Source organism: Hyperolius riggenbachi, chromosome 8 (genome assembly GCF_040937935.1).
Source record: "Hyperolius riggenbachi isolate aHypRig1 chromosome 8, aHypRig1.pri, whole genome shotgun sequence".
In the NCBI taxonomy this organism is placed as follows: Eukaryota; Metazoa; Chordata; class Amphibia; order Anura; family Hyperoliidae; genus Hyperolius; species Hyperolius riggenbachi.
The window spans coordinates 33,430,360-33,456,045 of NC_090653.1; the positions used below are offsets into that span (position 1 = coordinate 33,430,360).

Consider the following 25,686-nt stretch of genomic DNA (forward strand, 5'->3'; position numbering starts at 1 on the left):
GGCGACCTTGAGGGCCCGTCAGCTGGCCATCGATGTACAGGGGCCCCATGCCCTCTATTGCACCAGTTAGGGTCTGATTATCCTCTAGGCCAGTGGTCCTCAAACTAAGGTCCACGGGCTGAATGCGGCCCCCCGAGGCTTTTGCACTCCCCAAACCAAAATGTATATAGATGGGGCACACTGCACCCTTAAATATCAGTGATCATATAGAATCATCCACATACTATAGAAGCCAGTGAGCAGTAATTCACTGGCTTTCAATCCAATTCTGCATCAGGTGACACTGCTGTCCAACTGGATGGCATGTTGTCACCTGGGTATGTTTCAGTGGTGCACAAAGACGTTCTTCGGGAGGCCACATGACTGATTGGCTGCTGCTGGGAGTTTTCCTCTGGGTATGATTGGGGCGAATCAATGCCTAGATTCAATATAATGTTTTTAAACATCATTTTATGTATGTTCCGGCCCCCCGGCAGTCTGAAATATGTTGACCCGGCCCTTGACAGAAAAAGTTTGGGGACCTCTGCACTCATACAAGTTTAAAATGTGTGCTAAATTAATACAGTACCTACAGAATGTGACCTAGGTTGATGTACTTTTATCTTACCGACATTGTTTGGATTCAACCATGATCTGTTATGACCACGCCCACTCACACGGGGCCCTCTTCATTTATTCTGCACAGGGGCCCATCGTTGGCCTTGTCCGCTACTGATATGGGGAATAGATTCTCATTTGATAACAGCAATATATGTATCGTGTTCATAACATATATATTCATTTACCATGTGTCTCTGTTTTTTCTCAGGGTCCTCCAGGTCCTCCTGGTCCTATCGGTCCTGTGGGACAGCCAGGTACTCCGGTAAGTAAGAGAAGACTGTTGTACAAAATGCAATATAATCTCATTAGGGAATAATAGTCTAGTATAACACATTACAGTTACATCTATGGATGGAGGAAGTTAATGGCAGGAATATCTAATGGGTTTATAGGAATAATATTACAGTGGAAATTCAAATGTGATCAGAGTCTTCCTACCCCTAAACCTCAGATTATTTCCATAAATATAGCTGTTTCCTTAGATGATAGATGCTTACCGTATGGCCAGATGCCTCTTCCCATTCTTGAGGAAGACTGATATTGCTAAAACTGATCTTCTTTCACCTATAACATATCTTCCCTCACCTGTACATATTCATATTCTTTTCTGTGAACTCTTTTGCTCTCGATCCTGCGAGCACAATATAAAAACCTAAACATGGTGCACAACATTTGTTTGGGCATTCCCAGATTATTAAAATAATCAGAAATAAGACCATGTGTACTTGAGAAAATTACCTGCACCCAGATGTGTTACATTGATAGTTAAGGGCCTCTGAAAAAGTCACTATTTTCTCTTGAAAGTCAAACATAAAATAGGCTTGCTTTTCTGTCTAAGAGCAGTGTGGATCCTGGCAGTGTCCTGTGCTCTTTCGATGTCTAGATGTTCCAGGGCGAGACCTTCTTCCTTGACCCACAGTAACGCCCTTCTAACCATAAGTTAAAATGTTCTTGTCTTCATTTCAATAGTGGACAGCTAAACAGATTTTATGCTTTAGGGCACTTTTTGTGGCTTCTTTAAATTTGACAAGACTGATTGGCAGGCTACCCATTTTGACTATTGAAGTCCACCAGCTGGATACCTCCATTTCAGAACACCAGTTGTGATTGGCTAGTGTTTGATATCCTGGCCTTTTCTCTGGAAGCTAGATGTGACCTTCTTTCCTGTCTTAGACCTGTAAATGATCCTAGCTGTGGCCTTCATTCTGTACAAGTTAGATGTTCTTACCTCTGGGCATCTTTTCAACGTTCTTTAATGCTTTTAATAAGTTCCAGTATACAGTTTCCCTGCTGCTTACCAAAACCTCTAATGCTGGTGATACACAAGGAGTTTTATCAGCAGATTTACTGTCCGACCGTTTTTCCGATCAATTTTCCGATTGTTTTCATTTCCAACTCAGTTCTATGAGAAAATCAATCAGAAAGGCGATCAAAATCAGATCGGATCTGTTGGAAATTATCTATCAAGCCATCTATCTGCCGAAAAAACTCATGGTGTATTCCCAGCATAAAACATTATCTCTTATCTTTACAGCAGATTTTTTTTTTTTTAAATAGTTTTAGATACAAAGTTAGTTGTACAGTAATTTCTGTTGCGTTCAGCCTGTCATCTTAGAAATTCCTTTTGCCATAACGGCAGCTTGCTGTCTTTTCTTACAAATGAATTCTGTGGTATGAATAAATATTCCTGTGTTGCCGGTGTTTGAGTAGTTGATGGAGTCGTTGAAGGCCTGAGTTAAAGAGAACCAGAGATGAAGCACCCTCATGTATTTTACCTTATAAATCAGTGGGAACATGACAGTAAACACCTAATCTGCTCTTTGTTACATTGTTCTCTGTTTAATTTGCCTATTATCACCTCTAAGATAAGAATCCCGACTAAGCAGTCAGCTGGCTTTGCTACAGAAAGATTATAGCTGAGTCTGTGTTCTTTTGTGTCTTTTCAAGTCCAAGCCTGCCCCCTGCTGGCTTTGCTCAGAAATCATTATAGCTGAGTCATTATAGCAAAGCCAGAATCAATGCTCAGTCCGGGATTCTTATCTCAGCTAGATAACAGACACTTTTAGCAGTGAGGATGAAACAGAGGGCAGGGTAGGTGTTTTCTCTAATGTTCCCACTGATTTCTATGGTAAAATACATGAGGGTGCTTCGTCTCTGGTTCACTTTAAAGGCCTGGCTTCCCCTGCCCCATAATACTGGAAGATAAGGAGAAACCTCCCTCCTAAACATTTCCAGCTTTCTCCACCACTGATCTGATAGAACCATGGAAAAATGTGAACTTAGTAACTGCTATAGGTGAACTTCCCATAATATAATGAAGAAAAATGTATTGAAAAAAACCCTTTGATATGGATTTGCACAATAAAATGTGTGTTTTAAATCATTTTAAGGCAGGAGTATTCTTCTAAAACTCTTTTTCATCTACTTGGCAAGAATAGTCTGAGTTCAAAGTTTAAAAATAAATTAAACAAAAATACTTTGTACCAATCAGGGTGCTGATGGAGAGCCTGGGCCACGGGGACAGCAGGGAATATTCGGAGCTAAGGGAGATGAAGGTACGAGAGGCTTCCCCGGATCTCCCGGACCCATCGGACTGCAGGTGAGACAAAGAGCTCAATCAGAGTGCATGCTGGGAACTCTGCTGTTCTGTAAATGTGTGTTTAAGAGTCTGTTAATTGTATAACACAACTATATGAAGAAACAAAAGAGCTGATTCATGTTTTGTTTCGCTCTTTTAACTAGAGATGGCACACGTGGTGCTACTTTTTCTCACTTGCATGCAAATTGTATGCTGTTTGAAATGGGGTTGGATCAGAATGGCATGAAGTATATTTCATTAACCCATTTCAAAGATACATACAATTTGCATGCAAGCAAGAATTATTGTCGGCATCCAACTGCATATTCACTGTTTTCTATGTGAGTAGCAAGACTTATAGGACTGATTTGTAAAACAGTATAAAAAACACTGTGTTATTAATAAAAATCCCCTCTGCTGCTGCATTTCATACTTCAGAAGGCTCAATGCTGCCAATGTTTTGAACCTATTAAAGTATGCCTTAAAGGATACCTGAACTGACATGTGACATGATGAGATAGACATGTGTATGTACAGTGCCAAGCACACAAATAACTATGCTGTGTTCCTTTTTTTCTTTCTCTGCCTGAAGGAGTTAAATATCAGGTATGCAAGTGGCTGACTCAGTTCTGACTGATAAGAAATTCCAACTATAAAACACTTTCCTAGCAGAAAATGGCTTCTGAGATCAAGACAGATGTAAAAAAGGGGAATTTCTTATCAGTGAGGGTCACACTGTAGTCACTTCCTGTCTGAGTCAGGACTGAGTCCGCCACTTACATACCTGATATTTAACTCTTTCAGGCAGAGAAAGAAAAAATGGAACACAGCCTAGTTATTTGTGTGCTGGGCACTGTACATACACATGTCTATCTCATCATGTCACATGTATCCTTTAGTGACACATAGCGTAAAGGAAACACGATGTGCAAATAAATTGATAAGATAAACAAATGTATCTATTCTCTTGTTCCTAAAAATGACTTTTGTAGCTATCCCACAGTTTTATTTTATATTTAAGTCTGCTTTTTAAGTTTTTACTGTTTCATTGCCTCTGCTCAATGACACATGAATTGAAGTACTGTATATACTCGAGTATAAGTCTAGAAATTTAGGTCTGATTTACTTCATAAACGTATAGGGGTTGACTTATACACGAGTCATGGTCACCACTGAGGACACTGAGTAATGTGTGTACAAATAGTAACATTCCCTTTTGCAGCAATATAACCAGTGGTAAGTGATACTTTGAGGAAGGGAAATGCCAAGAAAACATAGGTCTGAAAGTCCTGGCCACAACAATTAAGGGCTGGTTCACACGGACGCTTGCGGAGCGTTTACCGCAAGCGTTCGGAACGTCGCGGTAAACGCTCCCATTCAAGTGAATGGGAGCGTTTACACCGAGCTTTTGCGTGCTTTTACCCGAACGCGGCGTTCAGGTCCCGATTTTCGCGAGCGTTCGGGCTGCCCCTGGAAGCGACATGTTGCTTCCAGGGAGCGGCCAACCGCGACGGCTAATGTTCCCCTAGGGGAATAAAAAAACGCGACCGCATCACGACGCGACCGAAGGCTACTGAAAGCCTGACCGCGCAGCCGCCGCAACGCCCCCAGACGCGACGCCACGCAGATGTCCGTCTGAACCAGCCCTAACAAGGAAAGGGGCAGGAGGGAAATACTGGGCTGCATAAAAGGGAGTGAATAATTGCTGCACTTGGGGGCCTGGGGGAGTTACTGGCTGCACTTAAGGAACAGGAGGGGGTTAATGGCTGCAATACTATATTCAGTGCAGTCAATAACCCCCCTGAGCCTAAAGTGAAGCCATTAACTTTGCTGGGTAGACTTATACTTGAGTCAATTAAAATTCCAGCTTAAGAGGGTTAAATATTGGAGTCGACTTATACACAAGGTCGACTTGTATTCGAGTATATACGGTATGCCAGAGCTAAAATCTATGAACTATTGACCCTTTTTATCTATTTACTCCTTTATAGAAGCCATTTTATATTATATATATATATTATATTATATAAAATATTTTATGGTTGTAATTCCTTTACCCCCCCCCCCCCTCCCCATGACGATATAGTCCATCTATTATAGCAATACAATATAATTTTCTAGCGTAAGCTTGAGAAAGAGCAGCAATCAGTATTACTGTATTATGCTTAAAGGACACCCGTGGTGACATGACATGATGAGATAGACATGTGTATGTATAGTGCACACTAATAACTAGGCTGTGTCCCTTTTTTTCTTTCTCTGCCTGAAAGAGTTAAACATCAGGTATGTAAGTGGCTGGCCCAGTCCTGACTCAGACAGGAAGTGACTACAGTGTGACCCCCACTGATAAGAAATTCCAACTACAAAACACTTTCCTGGCAGAAAATGGCTTCTTAGAGCAGGAAATAAATAAAAAGGGTCAATAGTTCATAGATTTAATCTCTGACATACTTCAATGAACGTGTCATTAAGCAAAAACAATAAAACAGTAAAAACTTAAAAAGTAGATTTAAATATAAAATAAAACCGTGGAATAGCTTAAAAAGTCATTTTTAGGAGATGGAGGAAAGATACAATTGTTTATTTCATTAGTTTATTTTTACCTCGGGTGTCCTTTAAAGTGGCCCTGAAATAAACGTGAGCGATATATATATATAATATATATATATATATAATGAACATGTGATATGAGTACTTAAGCAGAGGCTACCCAAAGTGAAAGCTGCATGGCTATATTATTTAGCATTTACAGAAACTGGAGAAGATACAAGTCAGTCTCAGACCAACGTGATCTGACCTTTTAAAGGGGAACTCAAGTTCTACAGGAATATAATTCAGGTGTGCAAGTTTTAAAGACTTTCTGTGGCAGCGTAGCTGACTCACCTCTTTGAACGAGTCAGCAGATAGGTAGAAAAACAAATTATTTTGCACAACAGCTTTAAGATGAAGTTGTTTTTTCTTCAAACACAACAGAAAGGCTGGCAGAAGCCGCTTATACCTGTGCAGCAGAAAGCCAGAGGTTTGCCTAGTTTAAATAATTGATATATAACATTGAATGAATTATCCATTGGTTATCTCTTCTGTAGTTGGTGTGTTGATGTACATTATGATCCCTATGATACATTCATTGATCACATATGCTTCTGCATTGCAGGGATTACCTGGACCAGGTGGAGAGAAGGGAGAGACTGGTGACGTCGGCCCTATGGTGAGTATTAGCATAGTACTGTTGTCATCTTGGTCCCTGATATTTGGACATTTCTTACAATCTCTTTGTCTTTTTTGCAACTTAGGGCCCTCCTGGACCCCCCGGACCCCGTGGCCCTGCCGGACCTAATGGTGCTGATGTGAGTTTATGACGGTCTGATTCTTTCTGACTTCCACCATCCGCTTCCTGCTAATAGATCCTATGACTTCTCTCTGCTGTAGTGCTGTATGACCTGTGCTGTGCCAGTCAGCATTCTGATAATATTGGAATATGGCATTTCATAGGACAAACAAGAAAAATACTTTTTCACGGGAGTTGACAACTGTAGATTGCAGTCATATATTGGGTTGCTTCCCGCGGGTTTATCACATATGGTAGATGGGACAGACATACACTAATGCGGAAGAAAAGTCAATAAAATAAACCCTTTCAATCATTATGTTTTAGCCCTAATGTTTTTATTTTATGTGAACAATTGTCAGAAAGTTAAAGGTAATAGCACCTACAACCTATAAAATTAAAATTTTCTGAGAAAATTTTGACCCATGCTGTTGCCATGGTATTCATGACTATAGGGGTAGCAGAACATCAAATGCTTAATTAAAGTGGTCCTTAAAGTGAACCTCCGGACTAAAAATCTACTCAGCAGAACTGAAAAGGCTTGGTGTTTCTTTAACAGTTTCACAGCATCAGAACTTTGTTTTTCTTACCAAAGCATCATTTTTAGCTGCATTTTGAACTATGCTCCACCCATCAAAGAAAAAAAGCCAGGGCTTTTTTTTCCCTGATGCTGTGTAGAGCATGATGGGATTTCCTATGTTGTTATTCACGTTGCTTAGCAACTGGGAGGGGTGATCAGGACACAGGACAGTTGGAACTGTGTCTCATGCTCCCCGTCACCTCCTTTCAACCAAAAAGATGGCTGCCATTATGAAATCAAACATTTGCCTGTTCTTTTAAAACAGGGTGGGTAAGAGATTATATTACCTATCTATTTTAATTACCATAACTAATGTAACTTAATGACAGTAAGCTTGTTTAGGCTGAAGTTCCTTTTTAAGGGAATATTCTACAAAATTATAACAGACCCCTTTTCTTGACGTAAAATACACATTTACCATGGTATTTTTTCGCCGTTTCCCTTTTTTCTTTTTCTTTTTTTCTTTTTTTAACCATAATTGATTTTTGCTGCCTGTTTTTGGCCTTGCATGGGAGCTGCCATCTTGTAGGAGATGTCAGCACTGTGCATAGAACAGGCATTTTCTGACTTACTGTATGTCAGCTTAGTATGTCATCTGAAAGTGTTAAATGTTAGAGATGAGCAGAGTTTAATCACTGCTTTGTCTAAGAAAAGCTTAAATCAGATATGATTAAAAATTAACCATATCTTTGTTTTTGTACAAGCACTGTTTTAATGTTAGTGCTTTTTGGGAGGGGGGAAGAGGGGGCAAAGTGTACTTTAAAGAGAAACCGTGACCAAGAATTGAAATTCATCCCAATCAGTAGCTGATACCCCCTTTTACATGAGAAATCTGTTCCTTTTCTCAAACAGATCATCAGGGGGCGCTGTATGGCTGATATTGTGGTGAAACCCCTCCCGCAGGAAACTGAGAACCATGGTCCTGGCAGTTTCCTGTCTTTGAACCTCGTTGCATTGTGGGAAATAGCTGTTTACAGTTATTTCCAATTGCCAAAAAAGCAAGCAGCAGCTACTTCCAGTGACATCACCTGCCAGCAGTAAAAATGTCACCATGTGATAAATGTCATAATGTAAATCAGGGAGAGGAAAGCTTTTACAATGAGCAAACACGGACTAAATCATTTATACATAATTATTGTAAAAATAAAGCACTTTTTTTATTACATTATTTTCACTGGAGTTCCTCTTTAAGCTGTATTGCCCTCTACAGATTTATTTTGGTACATGATATTAAACCAATAATCTGATGTCGATTCAAAATATTCAAAACAAAAGTTGGAGTCTTAAAGCTCATTTGTTTGACACAATTAATATTTTATAATTATTAATGAAAGATTTATATTAAGGCTGGTAAAAAAGGCCCATAACCTATTTTATATAAATGTCGGGAGTGCTAAATCGTAGGTGTATAGGCCACAATCCCTGCCTGCTCATTGTTTACTCTTCCAAAAAATAAAACATCTTCCCTATCTCCCCACCTATCCTTATTTTTTTTAACTCACTGTAATCTTCTGTTGTCTTCCACAGGGTCCACAAGGTCCTCCCGGTGGAATTGGAAACCTGGGACCTCAAGGAGAGAAGGTATGACCTTTTCATATGAAGCATTTAGAGGTTCTGATACCATATTTGAGCCTAGCATAGCTACGTGGTGGGATGAATAATATACAAGAATGGAAAACATAATTACTTAGTAACATGAACATTTAGGAAAAAATCTGGCTGTCTTCAATTTTGTTTTAATGACAAATGTAGATCTTCAAGGAAAATCTCTCAATCCCCCTTTTCCTAGAAATTCTAAAGCCAGTGTGTATGAACAGGTGTCTTGTGGTTTAGGATCAACCATCGTTCATGATACATAAAGGGTATCGGTGTCATGGTGTGGTGGGTCACTTTGATGTCTTTAGGATTGTGGAGAAACTTAATGAATAGTATCGGTAACATGCTCGATAAAATAATTGAAGGGAATATAAATACAGTTGAGACAAAAATTCATTTTTTACTCCATGTTACAGATTATGGTAACCTTCTGCTTTTTACTTTAGGGTGAACCCGGTGAGACAGGTGTTCCTGGTGTCCAAGGAGAACCTGGACCTAAGGTGAGTTATGCTGGACAGACACATTGGTGACAGACAATATGACCATTTATCTCAGATTTTAATATTTTCTCTTCTTATTGTTAAACGTTATATGAAGCAGCTGTCTTGTTCTGTGCTTGTAGGGAGCTCGTGGAGACAGAGGAGAAAAGGGAGAATCTGGGCAACCTGGTGATCCTGGACCTCCAGGTGGAAAAGGACCTACTGGTGATGATGGACCTAAAGGAAATCCTGTAAGTATATGGAATTGCCACCACTGAATATTAGAAAAGACATTGAAAAATGAATGACCTTAAATAAATTCAAGACAGCCCAGATTTCTTAAGAAATGCTCTCCCTGAGTGTGTATGGACGCGTGAAGCATCGTCAATCTCAAAACTGCTCATTTACTAACCTTTCACTAGCCCTTTATGTGGCCTGATATGAAGGCTTTAAACTTCTTCATTGGACAGAAGATGGCGTCTAATAAATACACTCCTGGCCTACTTATGTTTTTATGGTCTCCAGACCAGAAAACCTCAGCATATCAACAACAATGCACTACTAACACCAAATGATGGCCGGATCCTACCTGATCCCCCCCCCCCCCACACACACACACACGTTTAAAGGAATATTGAAGAGGAATACTGTGGCTGCTATCTTCATTCCTCTAATAAATAATGCCAGTTGCCTGGGTCTGCCCCTAATATTTTAAGTTATTGGTCCAGAATAAGCATGCAGATCATATGCTGTGGTTCTGCTTAGACTCCACTGGTTTTATGCTTGTTAAAGGTGTGTGACTCAAACACAACTAATGCCTAAAGCTCAGCCTGACAGCCAGGCAACTGGCATTGTAAGGGGATGAAGATGGCAGCCACTGTATACCTCTCATTTCATGTTTCCTTTAAAACCCATATTTAAACCTAAAAACAAAAGGCCCAGTGTTGGGCCAGTGTTTACTAATTGAACATTGCCCTTTAAAGGGAATCTAAACTGAGAAGGATGTGGATTTTTCCTATTACAATAATACCAGTTGCCTGACTCTCCTGCTGATCCTGTGTCTCTAATACTTTTAGCAACAGCCCCTCAACAAGCATGCAGATCAGGTGCTCTGACTAAAGTCAGACTGGATTAGCTGCATGCCTGTTTCAGGTGTGAGATCCAGATATTACTGCAGCAAATTGGTCAGCAGGAGAGTCAGTCAACTGGTATTATTTAAAAGGAAACATCCATATCGCTCTCAGTTTAGGTTCCCTTTAACCACCTCCTCCATCACCGCCGCGGTGGATTTCTCAGGCCCTGGAGGGTGTTTTTTCACCAAATTTTCGGAGGGGTGTAGCTAGCACTTGGCTAGCTACATCACCCCTGCAATCGCCGCCGGCCCGCTCTGGTCCCCCCGATCGCCGCTCCTTTATGCTTAAACCCCCCCGGAGCCCCTGCCGGTGCAGCCTCTCCGATTGAAACTGCGCGTGACGTCGATGACGTCAGACGTCATGCCCGATCGTCGCCATAGCAACGCCTGAAGCTAAGGCGGAAGTCTTGGCCATCGCGGGATCGCGGCCAGGTAAATATCGCCAGCGGCGAGCGGAGGGGGGTAAGCAGTGCTGGGGGACTTGGGGGGAAAGTGTAGCTAGCCTAGTGCAAGCTACACCAACTTAAACGCATTTTTTTTTTTAAAAAGCCACCCGCGGCAGCATGGCCGCAATTAAATGAACGCCAGGGTGGTTAAGTCTTATCTTTTCCACAGCAGAACTCTTCCCTAAGTAGGGGAAGAAGAGGTCTTATCTCCGCTGCACCAGTGGCTGCCCGGTCTGAAGCCAAGACTATGACATCGCTTTTATTTCTGGTGCCAGTTACTGCATTCCTGGCTCCAACAGACTAACGATGGTTTGTGCATGCGTGCACATCCTAATGTTAGTCTATGGGATCCAAGATTGCAGGCAGAGGTACTGGAAACAGAAGCCGTGCTGGTACTGGCTCCAGAGCTGACAGCCACTAGGGTGGGGAAGATAAGGTCATGAACGCCCTGTGCTGTAAGCAGATAAAGCATAGATAAACACTTTGATTCAAAGAGTTTACAGAAGTCACAGATGCTATCTTCACACCTTCCCCTGCACAAATAATGGGCAGCTAGAAGGGGAGGGGGGAACATGACAGCTCCTATAGCTATTAGAAACTAGGAAGCAAACGTGGTGCTTGGTTCCCTTTAATGTGACACAGTGTAGAGCAGAGTACTGTATGCCAACATGTCTGGCTGCTATTACCAGGGGACGGCTCTAGACTTTTTGCTGCCTGAGGCAAACTTGTGAGGATGCACCCCCCTCCCCCCCCATTTACAATGATCGTGCAGCACCCGACAATTTACTCTGCTTCATTTAATGTTCTCACATGACATGCTGCAGCTCAACACAATAGCACACTGGCTGGCTGTGAGTCTGTGGCAAACAAACTGCTCACCCTCAGCCAGTCCATTCCTCCTCACTCAGGACAACAGCAGTGCCACCTCCTCCCTTCTGCTGTGCAAGTCAAATGAAATACTGCTGCTCTCCCCCCTCTTCACTCACTGTCAGACTCCTCACAAAGCACAACAAGCTGCTTTTCCCCAATGAGGACCTCTTCACCTCGCTCACTCTCCTCCTCTCGCTTCTCCTCCTACTCTGACTGCATGCTGTAAGTGTAAACACAGTACAACATGCTGCCCCTGTAATCTCTGCCCCTGATGCAAATGTCTCACCTTGCTTCATGACTATTAGCTATTACTGCTAATGGTACTCAGGTCAGTTACTATAATCTGTCACACTACCAGCAGTTTGTACCTCCCTACATGTATCTGTACACAGTCCTTAGAATGGGCATTAAGGCTTGGATGATTTCATATAACAGCCTTTAGTAACATGAGTTGTGCTTTAGAGTCATCTGTGTATAATCTGTACATTTTATGATAATTAATTCAGATACTAGATAAGCTAAACTCTGTGCTAATTATTTCCTTTATTCCGTAGGGACCTGTTGGTTTCCCTGGAGATCCTGGACCCCCAGGAGAGATGGGACCTAGAGTAAGTATACATACATCAAACGCAACAAACCTGGCATGATGTAGGAGTGATTTATTAAGTAATGCAAATAACTTTTCAATTAAGTATGATTGACTCTATGTATACACGTGGTCCTAAAAGTTTTTGCTTTGAGTGGGCCCTGATCAATAAAACAAGCATATTGTCGTAGTGATTTTAACTCAGTGTTATAATACTGGCATGTCACCCTCGGTGTGTACAGTATAGACTGAGTTATACTGATAGTAAATTAGTGGCAGTGTATGTTGATCTCTGCTTAAAGGGAATCTTAAGTGAAAATAAATGTATGAGATAATGAATTGTATGTAGCAAATAAGAGTCTCATATCGTTTCCAGTACAGGAAGAGTTAAGAAACTTCAGTTGTTATCGACTGGGGTCTAAGACAATCCTGTTTACTGAAGCACTTATACTTGAAAGACAGCTTCAGATACGTTTTTTACTGCAGGGAAGTTCGAAGGGTCGTTAGTTCTGCTCTGTTTCATAGTTTAAAATACAGAGTGTAGTTTGTAAACTGCAAACATGACAGAATGTTGTTGTAAAAAAACAAAAAAAGCTTTATAACTCAAAATAAAAATAAGAGACTCTTCTCTTTGCTACTGATGTTCTATTTCTTAGCTGTACTATACATACAATTCATTATATCATACGTTTTTTTTATTTTCGCTTTAGGTTTGCTTTAAAAAATGTTAGAAACTTATCTTCACTTTCCATTGAAAGTGCGCCTCACTTCTGGGATATACTGTATGCCTGTTAAGTGTGACAGGTCTAGTATTACTTCTGTGACTGGATGCAGCTTTTGGAGTATGCGGCGACGCACTAAGTGTAAAAAGGGCATTAAAGGGAACCTAAAGTGAAAGTAATGTGGCCAGTTTAACTTACCTGGGGCTTCTTTCAGACCCCTGTATTCATGGCCGGATTTGAGGCAAGACCACAAAGGCCAAGGCCACTGAAAAGCAAGGGGCGGACTGGCACACTAAGGTAGTAAAAATGCCAAACATGTAAACTGCAATGGTCACAAACCCAGTCCGTGGCCGCCCTGCTTCCACAGGGCTAAGCAGTGAAGCAGCCCCCAAGCACAGCACAGAATGGGGAAAGCACAAGATCAGTGAAGTACACAGCAAGGGGGGGGGGAGCACAAGATGAGAGCACAGGATTAGGGGAGCACACAGGACAGGGCTATTTGGGGGAGGCAGGGTTGGTGACAGTGGGCCTTGGGCGGTAAAATGTCCAAATCCGGTCCTGCCTGTAGTCCTCCTGGTCCCTCACAAACTTTCTGCACTCTTCCATTCAGCAGCTGTGCCCTTCTGAAAGCTGCATGCGTGGCCCCGGGCTGCACTCCTCAGCATCACACACGTGGCCAGTAGCATTCTGTGCTTGCGTAGTCCGTAAAAATGTGTACTGTGCATGCACTGAACCCCCCGGCCACGGGAGCGCGGCCGAGAAGGTGCGTGGCTGCACAGCTGCAGTAGCCCACGACTGGCTCAGTCTTCCAGCTTTCGAAGGGTCACAGCGGCAGAATGGAGTGGAATGAGAGCGAGATACCAGGAGGACTTCAGGGGGCTAGACAATGGCGTATCTGGGTAATATGGCGCCTATGGCAAACACTGAAATTGTGCCCCTCCTGGTTAGAGGCCCTCTTCCTGTGTAAAAAAAACAGCATCCTTTCTCACCTACATTTATTGTCGTTGCCTGAGCTTTATTGCCAGTTACTATTTTGAAAATTCCTCTATTATATTACAATTAAGTAGCCATGTGCCATAAAAATAAAAATAGTCACCTGCTTTCAGATAAAAGAATCAAATCGTTCCATACCTCAAGATAAAAGAATCAAGTAGTAACATAATGCTAGTGCAACTGGAGTACCGCGGGTCACAATACTAGCGTATCTCATGGTACTTACCTGCGGAAGTCACGTTAATATTGCGGTGTGTGCACAGAAATATTACTGATGTTTAATGAATCAACCCCAAGGAGAGCTAATACACAAGATAAACAGATGAGGAGAGATAAATCATGAGCTAAATCAAATAAGTAGAGATAAACCATGAGTTAAGTTAGATAAGGAGAGGTGCATTAGTTAAGTTAGATAAGGAGAGATAAATCATGAGTTTATTAGATAAAGAGAGATACATCATGAGTTAAGTTGACATCACTTATCAGACAGCCTACTGGGCCAATCAAGTGCGGGGATCAGGTCCTTTAATGTGACTGGACCCGCTGGTCCTCAGGGCGGGAGGAGCGGAGCCACGTTATGTTGTTAGCGTTCACTATGCTGCAACCCAGCAGCATAGCGTTTGCTGAGTGCCCGTTCCCCGATTACGCATGATACGCTGCCAATAGCGTGCAGGGACACTGATTTACGGGCCTCTGATTCACCAGCGCGCGTAACAGCAGATAACTGGCGCTGTCAAGTTTAGGGAATCAAGCCCATTGTGAGTTAATAAGTAAAGTGAGATAATTCAGCAGCAAAGCTTTGTGAATCACCCCAATGAGAGCCGATCGCATCACAGGTCCAAGCACAGGCATTAGTGAAGGATGCTGATGCTGAGTGCTGATAACTCTTGGTGCAGGTCAATATTGAAAGTCTCTTTCTACCAAGAGGTGAGGGTACAGGGCCAGCATCAGGGGCCTTGCCTGCCCGTCAGGGCACACTTTATAGATGTAGCCCTTTTTCACAAACATTGATTTGTATTTAAGCCCTTACGCCTATTAATTCCTCTGTATTTTTACCCTCCAGGGACAAGATGGAGCAAAGGGAGAGAGAGGAGAAGATGGCGAGCAGGGAGAGGCGGTAAGTCATACATGGAGCCTGACAATAAGGAAATGAGGACAGGAAGTGACTCTGTGTATAATGGCTGAAAATCTGCGCAGTGTACGGGGTCAGGGTGAAGTCGTGGGCAGCGTCCCGGAGTGGTGAAAAACTTGGCTGCCCCCGCTGTGCCCTTTCCGCTTTTCATGTATAGCTTTCTCCCAAGTCATTTGCATGCATGTTTCCAAGTCATTGGGTCATTTTTAGCCTAGGTGTGTGGGGGGAGGGGAGTGGCACGAGACAGCTTGCATGCGGCGTCCCTGCTAGCATGCGTTGCAAATTCTGGAACTGATGTCTCTCTGAAATAGAGAAGGTGCGGTCCCCTATAAAGTTGTAACAACTAGAGTCTAATTAGTTTTCAGCACTTGTTGTAGCTGTATTGAGCCCCGTATGTGCCTTTAAGAGGCTTACCAGCCCTTTGTCGCCAGTATAAGTCAAGTGCAGCTTGGTCTAAGAGCAACGCCATTCTATTTTCCTCTTTGTATGCAATGGCAGTGTTTGGGAGAATTTGATCCCTCTCTGATCAGGTTCCAAACAGGGAGGGACTGATCTGTTTGCCACATTAGATGGCAATCTAGACGTGACTAGGCTGGTCTGATGTCATTTAAAGACATACTTTCACTTTGCTGAAGCTAATTGGTAACAATGCAGGCTGCAGGAGAAATTATTGTTAAATTATAGTTAAGTGATTACCGTGCTTAAAAAGGAGAGAAAGTTCTCTGCTTCCCCCTTGGATACAGCAGAAGCCTTCCTGCATTGTTTACACAGCTTAGTACATGTCAACACAATCTGATGATTTTGGAAAGTACCTCAATCTTACCAATTAGCAGTGAACTGAAAAGTATTAACCCTTCCAGTTACTCAGAAACCAGTCAAATGCGTTTAGCTATTACTTTTATGCTATGTTTAATGCTTTGGGTGACATTAGTTGAAATTTGAGTTTTATCCCGCTTTAAAAACAAACAAACAAACAAGCTGATTAGAGGACTCAGCTATTTTTCCAGTTCTATTATACAACTTTTCAGATCTTTGATAAAGTTTCTACCCATATTGCATAGTGGAAGTAAACTATATTCCTGGCAGAGTTGCTGCTGTACATCTGTAACTATGACACCTATCCCAGCACCGTCTGGTTGTATAGATCTCCATTGTTCATAGAAGTAGAGCAGTTAATACAAAAACATATTTTATAATAGAGATCATCCCATTAAGTCCTATATAACTTTCCTAATTTATGTTCATATTTAATGGATATTTCCTTTGCCTCTCTGACAGGGTTCCCCTGGTCCAACTGGGGAGAACGGACCTCCAGGACCATTAGGAAAGAGAGTAAGTAAATGTCTTTTTCACTGTTATACTTAAAGTACTACTACCTGTTGTTAAAAAATGAAAAAAAAAAAAACGGTTAAAGGAGAAAACCATGATGTGTTTACTGAACATAGCCATATAGTTATGCCAGGCATTACAATTATTATCTGAATACTATTTTTACCTTTCTTCTGTTCTGCCTGCAAAGAATTAGACCAGACCTTTTCATTTCAGTAAACACTTTGTATCATAGCGAGAAAAACACCTTCAGAAAGTGAAGTTAGCACCTTCTGAAGCCGATATTCTCTTCCTCAAATGTTCACAACGATAAGTTGTTTCTTCCATTCTGCTTTCTTTAAAATAGCTCTATTATCCTTAGAGCTGTTACTTTTAGAATTTCTTTCTCAAGATATCTTCTGACTAGTAATGGGCAAAATGTCTCCTAATAAGCTAACTACCTTCACCAGGGAGGTGGATGTTGGGTTTGGCAAATCACTGAACCACTAACAAGTCTCTTCTGACTCCATGTGTGCCTTCATTGCCCTCTGTTCCATCTCACACTCTTCTCATCTTGCAGGGTCCCGCTGGCCCAGCTGGTCCTGAAGGACGCGGAGGAGAGAAAGGAGCTAAGGTATGGTTTTGACCTGTTGACCCTCTGGAGTTCACTATCAAAGATCTATGTGTTGCCTTCTGTGATTACAAATATCTGTCGTGGTATCAAATGCAGTTTGTATCTCCTAACTCAACATTGATTTATTCCAGGGAGAGGCCGGAGCAGTTGGAGCTCCTGGAAAGACTGGTGCGGTTGGACCTCAGGGAACAGCAGGAAAACAAGGACCTGAGGGCTTGAGAGGCCTGCCTGGTGCTGTGGTGAGTCCATTCCTCTGTACAGACGTGCAGTATTAAAACATTGTAGCCATCACACTTAGCCCATAAGCCTCATACATACCCTCTGGCGACATTGCTGAGGCTGTAAAGACACGTGTTTTGTTCCTATGGGGGGGGGGGGGGGGAGGCGGTGAGCCGACAAAGTGGCGTGGCTGTGAGGTCAAGCGGTGGGTGAAGTAACTGGGGAGAGCGATACTCTCAGCCATCACTCGGCTGAGGGGGGGTCAGGGGCCGGCTGTACACATGCTGGATTCTCGATAGAGGTGGTCATTATCGGCCCCCTCGGCCGAGTTTTATCTAGCGTGTGTACGGGGCTGAAAGGGAACCCGAGGTAAGAGCGATATGGATGCTGCCATTTTTATTTCCTTGTAAACAATGCCAGTTGTCTGGCATCCCTGTTGATATTCTGGCATAAGTAGTGTATGAGTAAAAACCCTGGAACAAGCATATGGCTAATCCAGTAAAACCTGAGTGAGCTGAGTCCAACTACCTGATCTGCTGCATGCTTGTTCAGGATCTATGGTTAAAAGTATTAGAGACCTAGGATCAGGAGGACTGCCAAGCCACTGATATTGTTTAAAATGAAATAAAAATGGCAGCCTCCATATCCCTCTCACCTCTGTTTCTCTTTAAGACACACAATAATCTTTGGTGTGTAATTGTATGCTAAGAGTCCTGGCTATTGGCTCTAAAATGTGAATTATAAAATCTCTGGTCTGATTATGAGCTGTGGCACACAGCAGATTCAGATCATTAATAATGATGAAGGGTTCTTTAAACAGTATTATTATTAACTGATATCAGATAAATCACTTTAAAAGCACTTGGTCAGGAGGCCCTTCGCCAGACATTTAGGCCTATACTTATTGCTGTGCGCATTTCAGCAACATGTACATTGTGCGATAAGCAAGGACACCAGAAGTGTATTAACTGCACTGTCTGACGTTCTTAGTTATGGGCTGGGCAGCAATACGTTACCAAGGCCGGATTTATACTTTATGTGCCCCTAGGCCAAGTATGTTGTGTCTTACCTTTCATGTACAGCAGCCCCTCCCATTCCATGTGCAGCCTCCTCTTCCATGTGTATCATCCATGTACAGCAGCCCCTCCCATTCCATGTGCAGCCTCCTCTTCCATGTGTATCATCCATGTACAGCAGCCCCTCCCATTCCATGTGCAGCCCCCTCTTCCATGTGTATCATCCATGTACAGCAGCCCCTCCCATTCCATGAACAGCCTCCTCTGCCATGTGTATCATCCATGTACAGCAGCCCCTCCCATTCCATGTGCAGTCCCCTCTTCCATGTGTGTCATCCATGTACAGCAGCCCCTCCTATTCCATGTGCAGCCCCCTCTTCCATGTGTATCATCCATGTACAGCAGCCCCTCCCATTCCATGTGCAGTCCCCTCTTCCATGTGTATCATCCATGTACAGCAGCCCCTCCCATTCCATGTGCAGTCCCCTCTTCCATGTGTATCATCCATGTACAGCAGCCCCCTCCCATTCCATGTGCAGTCCCCTCTTCCATGTGTATCATCCATGTACAGCAGCCCTCTCCCATTCCATGTACAGCCCCCTCTTCTATGTGTATCATCCATGTACAGCAGCCCATTCCATGTGCAGCCCCCTCTTCCATGTGTATCATCCATGTTCAGCAGTGCCCCTCCCATTCCATGTGCAGCCCCCTCTTCCAAGTGTATCATCCATGTACAGCAGCCCCTCCCAATCCATGTGCAGCCCCCTCTTCCAAGTGTATCATCCATGTACAGCAGCTCCTCCCATTCCATGTGCAGCCCCCTCTACCATGTGTATCATCCATGTACAGCAGCCCCTCCCATTCCATGTGCAGCCCCCTCTTCCATGTGTATCATCCATGTACAGCTGCCCCTCCCATTTCATGTGCAGCTTCCTCTTCCATGTATATCATCCATGTACAGCAGCCCCTCCCATTCCATGTGCAGCTTCCTCTTCCATGTGTATCATCCATGCACAGCAGCCCCTCCCATTCCATGCGCAGCCCCCTCTTCCATGTCTTTCATCCATGTACTGCAGCCCCTATATTTCATAGACAGCTTGGGCATCAGTTTCCCTTTTTCATGTGTTGCTCCTAATTTTCATCCTCTTTCATATATAGCAATTCCTCTTTTAATTCCAGGTGCCCCCTTAGGAAGGCCCAGACATTTTTTGGCGTTTCCAGAAATCCAGCCATGTACATTATTGTAACGTACTGTTGTATGCATTTTGTCTGAACGTAGCGCTGAGCCATTCATTGCCAGTGACTGGCATCAGCACTGCCAACAGACTTTCTTTTGTAAAGACCAACTAAGTTCAGGGTTTAAGAAGGCAAATTCTATAAACAACTAAGTTACTAAGTGAATAGAAACAGCCTGTAGAAGCAAAGAAGTAGACCGATTACCCTTTTTATGGCCACATGAGCTTGCCACAGCTGTACAGCTTACTTTCTATGCACTGTGGAAGCAGTCAGTGTTTGGATGAGTCAGGGGTGATCATGTGACACAGCAAGCCGGAAGAACAATAGAATGCAGGCTACATTTCCTATATTTCAGTAAACCACATGACTACATAAGCAGGTGGGACTTTTTAGTTCCCAGGAAGTACAGGTGAAATTTGAAAAATTAGAATATCGTGCAAAAGTCCAATTATTTCAGTAATTCAACTTAAAAAGTGAAGCTAATACATGAAATAGGATCTCTTTGCAGGTTTCGGATTAATTAGCTGATTAGATTCTGACACTTTGAGCTTAGAATATTGAACATTTTCACAATATTCTAATGGTCTGAGATTTTGATTTTGGGGTTCTCATAAGCTGTAAGCCATAATCATCAAAATTATAACAAAGGCTTGAAAATCTTGCTTTGCATGCAATGAGTCTATATCATATATTAGTTTCACCTATTAAGTAGAATTACTGAAATAAATATTCTAATTTTTCAAGTTTGACCTATAAATGGAGAGCAAAGACTTTGGTAACAAGAAAAAACAGACTCTGGAGATTTTAAGTCTGTAAGGACAGCTGTACAGCTGCAGCAAGCAGAGCTACACAAATTATTTTTCAGCTTCAGTAGTGGAAAGCCTTTGCATGGTCCTGAAGTTTTGAATCCAAGGATCTGTGTGATTCAACGCCATTCCAATTATTAGGACAACTGACCCAATCCCATCCTGGTACATCAGTCCAGAAAAAAATAGAAACTCTTTAGAACAATCATGAATACACAATACAAGTAATGGTTGAGAGTTCTGTTCACCTCCAGATCTAAAATGTCTTAGAATATTTGGCTTAACACAATTACACATGAAGAACCAAAGTCAATATGACAAAATTATTTGGAGGCAAGCTTTTATATCTTTTGGACCTACCTACCACAGTGTACCAAGACACATAGAAGCATAGTAAGCTCACATAAAACAACAGTAGATATCTTATGTCTAGAGACGGTCCAATAATAATCAGTAGGGATCTGATGAGACTAATATTGATCATGATACTGATCATGGAACTATTGCGATATTGCCAATTTTCTGACTATCTGATGGGACTAATATTAATCATGATGCTGATCATGGAACTATTGTGATAGGGCCAATATTTTGACTGAATCAGAGATGTCATCCTTAAGGTATCCGAAATAAGAATTGTTAGCAATGTTCTACAACAGCTAGATTTAAGATGTATTCTCTAAAGCCCAACTTCCAGCCATTTCAAGATTTGTCTTGCAGCCTTTTCTCAATAAAGACGGGTCTTATCTAAGGGGTGGATAGCTGAGGTCAAACATTTGGACATCAAGCAACAAATTTGAGAAGTTAAATATCTTATTTTGTTAGTGAAGGTTTCTCAGAATATTTAAACATCTACGTTAAGCAACGGACACAGAGAAACAAAAATGTACAACTTATAGTTATAGATTAAAAAAAAGTACTTATATACAATACTAAGCGGCTATTATGGTAACTCTTTTTGTACCCTGCAGGGTGAACAAGGTCGTCCTGGTGCAACAGGTCAAGCTGGACCACCAGGTCCTGTGGTAAGTTTGCCTTTTGTACATCTCTACTATTGTTACTCGCATAGGATATCAGGGAATATATTCTATACTCTCTATTTGACAGGGACCTCCCGGATTGCCAGGCTTGAAGGGAGACACGGGATCTAAAGGAGAGAAGGTAAGAGCACCTCCACTGAATGTGGATATCATGAACCATGCTAATGTGGTAACGTTGCATTGCTTCATAAAAGTGTCACCTACAACATTACGTCTTTTTCACAGGGTCACCCTGGACTTATTGGTCTTATTGGACCAACTGGAGAACAGGGAGAAAAAGGAGACAGAGGCCTTCCAGGACCACAGGGCACAACAGGACAGAAAGGAGAGACTGTGAGTAATGAAATGTGACAACCAATGCACTATAAGACGTTTTCATGGAATACTTTGAGTGACAGACGTACCATGATACTGTCTGACCCTGACTCTACCTCTTCCACAGGGTATTTCTGGTGTCACCGGCCCTATTGGCCCAGGTGGATCTGCTGGACCTCCTGTAAGTTTCCTCATTTATGTAACAATGATTTATTTTTGTATGACAAAGATGCTGCGATTTAAAAAACAGCAATACTGACTTCTCTGCAAATGTATAGAGACTTCTGCTAATCAAGAGAAGTCATTGTAGATACATTGTTCAAGTAATACACGAGGCATAATGCAGATGGAGAACATTGGTTAATTTAGGGGTTAGGTACATACAATTGGGGCACTCTGCATCCCAAAGATCTATTGAGCCTACCAGCGCAAGAAGCATCAGGATTTAGCAAAACATTAGCTTGAAAAAATATCACCCAAACATTACCTTCAACCTCTGACCCATGTCAGACCTACACAACTTCATTTCATTCCTTGGTGGACCTTATTTTAGGAGAACATTTGAAAGCTGGGCAAATACAGGTTCTGAATGACAAACATAAGGTCCTAAAGTACAGTCAAGTCAAACATGAAATGGTTGCATCTGAACTGACTAGGTGGACCGACTAGCTGCTCAGTACCTCTTATTTTCATCCCAGCCTCCATTCTGCCCACCATGGTGCTGCTCTGCTCACTGAAGCAGATTTGTAGCATTCTCTTGTTTTGGATGACCCGAGAAGAAGCCTATAAAAATGCAGATTAAGCTTGTTCAATGGTTCATGTAGCCCATTGTGAGTTTACTGTAGCTTTACTCCCACGCTAGAGTGTAAGGGGGATGGTTGTACAGTACATAATCGCATAAGAGTCTGCATTTCCATCCAGAAACATGAACTAGTAGCCTACTGCATCTGAATGACTTATAACACAGAGTAAAAATACACTGAGTAGACTGGCCCTAGTGCACTTCATTGTATTCTGTTTGCTTATTGGCTTTTCATGTTTTTAGGAAACAGAACTTTGAGATACATTGTGTTTATGCATCAATTTAAAATATATTAACTTATGCCTGTATCTTTTTTAGGGTGGTCCAGGACCTAAGGGAGCCAAAGGAGCTACGGTGAGTACAATGCCCGCAGAAGGGTTAGATCTATACCCCTGATATAATTTGTTGGTTGGTGGACCAGTTTACAAAAACTGTACAGATCCTGTTTCTAAAGATAAATGTTACAATAAGATGCTGTGGCCACCTTCACACCATCAGAGCCCATCATTTGTCCTCACATTTCTCAGTGTACCACTTGCTGTACAACATGTATAACCTCTTTGTGTTGGCACACAGGGAACCGCTGGACCCAAGGGACAGAAGGGAACACCTGGTGCCCCTGGACCTCCGGTAAGTTATAATTCAGTCTTTCAAAAAGTTTTCTATGGATGAATAAGTGCAGGTCACTAGTTTTTATTAAGGGTATTAGTAGTATTAATTACCGAACGTCAATTGATGAAAGCAGATAGCAGCTGGTTTTACGATCTGCAGGTGAACTATGAAAGAAACACATATGCTTCCTCGGCTATGAACAGCCCGTCTCTGTGTTAGTAGCATAGAGAGCTGAATGAGCAGTGATGTCAGCATGGCTCCAGGATGGTGATCACGGGATCATAGACCATCGATAGCCTCCTATCCGCACACTGAGGCCTTTAGGCTCATGCCTATTGTGCCTGGTGTTAAATTCAGACCTGCTACTCAGTGAAGAAGCTCTTTACAGTGGAGTTTTTGTATAATTGAAGTTATACACAGTTTAAGATGAGACAGGTAAATTACATAAAGTGAGCAAATGTGGTTACCCACAATGCATCACTACCACATTTGCTCACTTGAAGCTGAATTATCACAAATACCTTCTGTTTTAAGAAGGCAATGTACGCTGAGCATTGTTTATTAGTGGGAGGGCTTTTCGGTCTCTTTTAGTTCTCTATACTTTTCTAATGGATTCGGGTCACCCCGAGCTGCTTGGGTATTCTGTTGTAATGTGAATTACGGCTTTAGCAGAGCTCAATGAGTAATTTTGGTGGTGGCAATAGCCAAAGCACAAATTTTCGAGAAAACTGTTGTAGTTCGGACACCAGCCCAAATTACGTGGTGAACTGAAAAATTAGATTATCAGTAGGGGAATAGTTTGAGAAAAAAAGGAGATTAGCTAGAGCAGAGTTGGACTAGGGTTTTGGCCTCAACTTGCGCTCAAATTTCCCAACGCTGGTTTTCCATGTATGTCTTTAAGAAGTTCTTCCATAATTCTGTTCACACTGCTGAAATAATTTTGAAGTCAGAGAACAGGGAGTTGTCAGAAATTGTTAACTAATGTCATTGTTCATTTGTTGTAACCAGGGCCCACCTGGCGAGGTCATCCAGCCACTGCCCTTCCAGATGCCCAAGAAGAATAAGCGTTCCATCGATGCCAGTCAGATGATGGCAGAAGAGCCAGTTGCAGAGTACACCGATGGCATGGAGGAAATCTATGGTTCTCTTAATGCTATAAAGCAGGACATTGAGCAAATAAAGATGCCTAAGGGTACCAAGGAGCACCCTGCCCGAACATGCCTGGACCTCCGACTGTCCCACCCAGATCTTCCCGATGGTGAGGAACGCTGCAAGGGATAGGCTGCCAGTACACATCACAGGAATGGAGGGATAGAACCACCCGCTGGGCACTTGCTAATCAAATCCTCATAAACACAAATGCTTGTTTCAGCCAAGCAGTTATATTTATACAGCAGACATTGGTGGCACAACCTATCTTCAGGGACATTGGCCATCAATAGAAATAGTAGCTGGGTTTCTAAGATGAGATTATTTAGTGCCTGATTGCTGCATCCACAGGAATTACAAAAGCCCTCTAATGAATAACCTATCGTTCTATTTTCACAACCTAAAAAAACAGCGATAAATCCTTTATTCCTCATTCAGGTGGACATACAATGTCTGTTAAGTCACCCTTCCTCCTGGTATCCCCACTTTGGAGATTAGATAATGTATCTTTCATTAATGGTACAGCATCATGGTTTGGCCTATGTGTGACGTGGGGGTGTGGCCTGAACTACTGTTCAGCCTTATAAATACAGAAGCTATGGTGGGAGGAGGACTTTTATGCTTCCCGTGAGTGCATTATGTAGGATAGTGGTCCACTGGGTAGAGGAGAGAGACAACTGTCACATGACTATTAAATGACAATTTCCAATAAGGTATTCAAAGCTTGTTTTTAAAAAATAAAGTACCGAGACGGGATATTGGAATTTGAGGGAGGAAATTAAGGCGTTTTATATTATCTGGAATTCTAATTCCAAGGCATTATCTCTATTACTGCCCATGAGGTCAGATTGAGAGGACATGATGTGCTCATGGGACCAACATGTGACAACCCCATTATGGCCTTCAAATTAAAGTCTTTCAGAATGTAGAGATAATGTCTTTTTGCAGCTGGAGACTAAAGACCCTTACACATGCTAGACAGGCTGGAACGACGGGTCCGCCAGACCCTCCCACTGGGCGGGCGTTCCAGCGACAGTCTGGCGTGTGTACAGTCTGTCTGCAGACTGATAAGGCTGTTTTTGAGCGATCCGCTGCGCGGACACGTCGTTCCAGCCTGTCTAGCGTGTGTACGGGCCTTAATTCTGAATGTAGTGTGAGCAAAGGTATAACTACAAATCATGGTGTATCACAGGAACACTAATTGGAATGCCTCTGACTGAAGCACAGTTGAGCAACAACACCTCCCATGTGTATAAGGGAGCGTACACACATCTCATTTTCATTGGCTAATCACGGGCCAATTTAATCACTACCATGAACTATGAGGGCCTACAGATTTTGAATATTCTGAACAGATTGTGTAGGTAAGTTCTCATACTACTTGGAAGTAGTAACATTGCAAACTTATGTCCAGTCGGACCTGACCTATGATGTACTAAGAAGTGACAAAAAGTCCAGTCACTCTCAATCACCTGTCGTTATTACACGACTATAGGGGAGTGAGTAA

General features: G+C 42.3%; 1 protein-coding gene across 6 annotated transcripts in view; it reads left to right on the forward strand.

Moving 5' to 3' along the window:
- COL11A2 (collagen type XI alpha 2 chain) overlaps nt 1-25,686 on the forward strand; it is a 235,462-nt gene that overhangs the window by 204,445 nt on the left and 5,331 nt on the right. For all 6 annotated transcript variants that reach the window (XM_068250195.1, XM_068250194.1, XM_068250196.1 and 3 more), the window contains 19 exons: nt 809-862; nt 3,092-3,199; nt 6,333-6,386; nt 6,472-6,525; nt 8,614-8,667; nt 9,129-9,182; nt 9,305-9,412; nt 12,164-12,217; nt 14,974-15,027; nt 16,321-16,374; nt 16,931-16,984; nt 17,116-17,223; nt 21,233-21,286; nt 21,369-21,422; nt 21,527-21,634; nt 21,744-21,797; nt 22,737-22,772; nt 22,995-23,048; nt 24,039-24,288. In XM_068250195.1, coding sequence (XP_068106296.1) covers nt 809-862; nt 3,092-3,199; nt 6,333-6,386; nt 6,472-6,525; nt 8,614-8,667; nt 9,129-9,182; nt 9,305-9,412; nt 12,164-12,217; nt 14,974-15,027; nt 16,321-16,374; nt 16,931-16,984; nt 17,116-17,223; nt 21,233-21,286; nt 21,369-21,422; nt 21,527-21,634; nt 21,744-21,797; nt 22,737-22,772; nt 22,995-23,048; nt 24,039-24,288 — 1,420 coding nt within the window. The remainder of the gene's footprint in view (nt 1-808; nt 863-3,091; nt 3,200-6,332; nt 6,387-6,471; nt 6,526-8,613; nt 8,668-9,128; nt 9,183-9,304; nt 9,413-12,163; nt 12,218-14,973; nt 15,028-16,320; nt 16,375-16,930; nt 16,985-17,115; nt 17,224-21,232; nt 21,287-21,368; nt 21,423-21,526; nt 21,635-21,743; nt 21,798-22,736; nt 22,773-22,994; nt 23,049-24,038; nt 24,289-25,686) is intronic.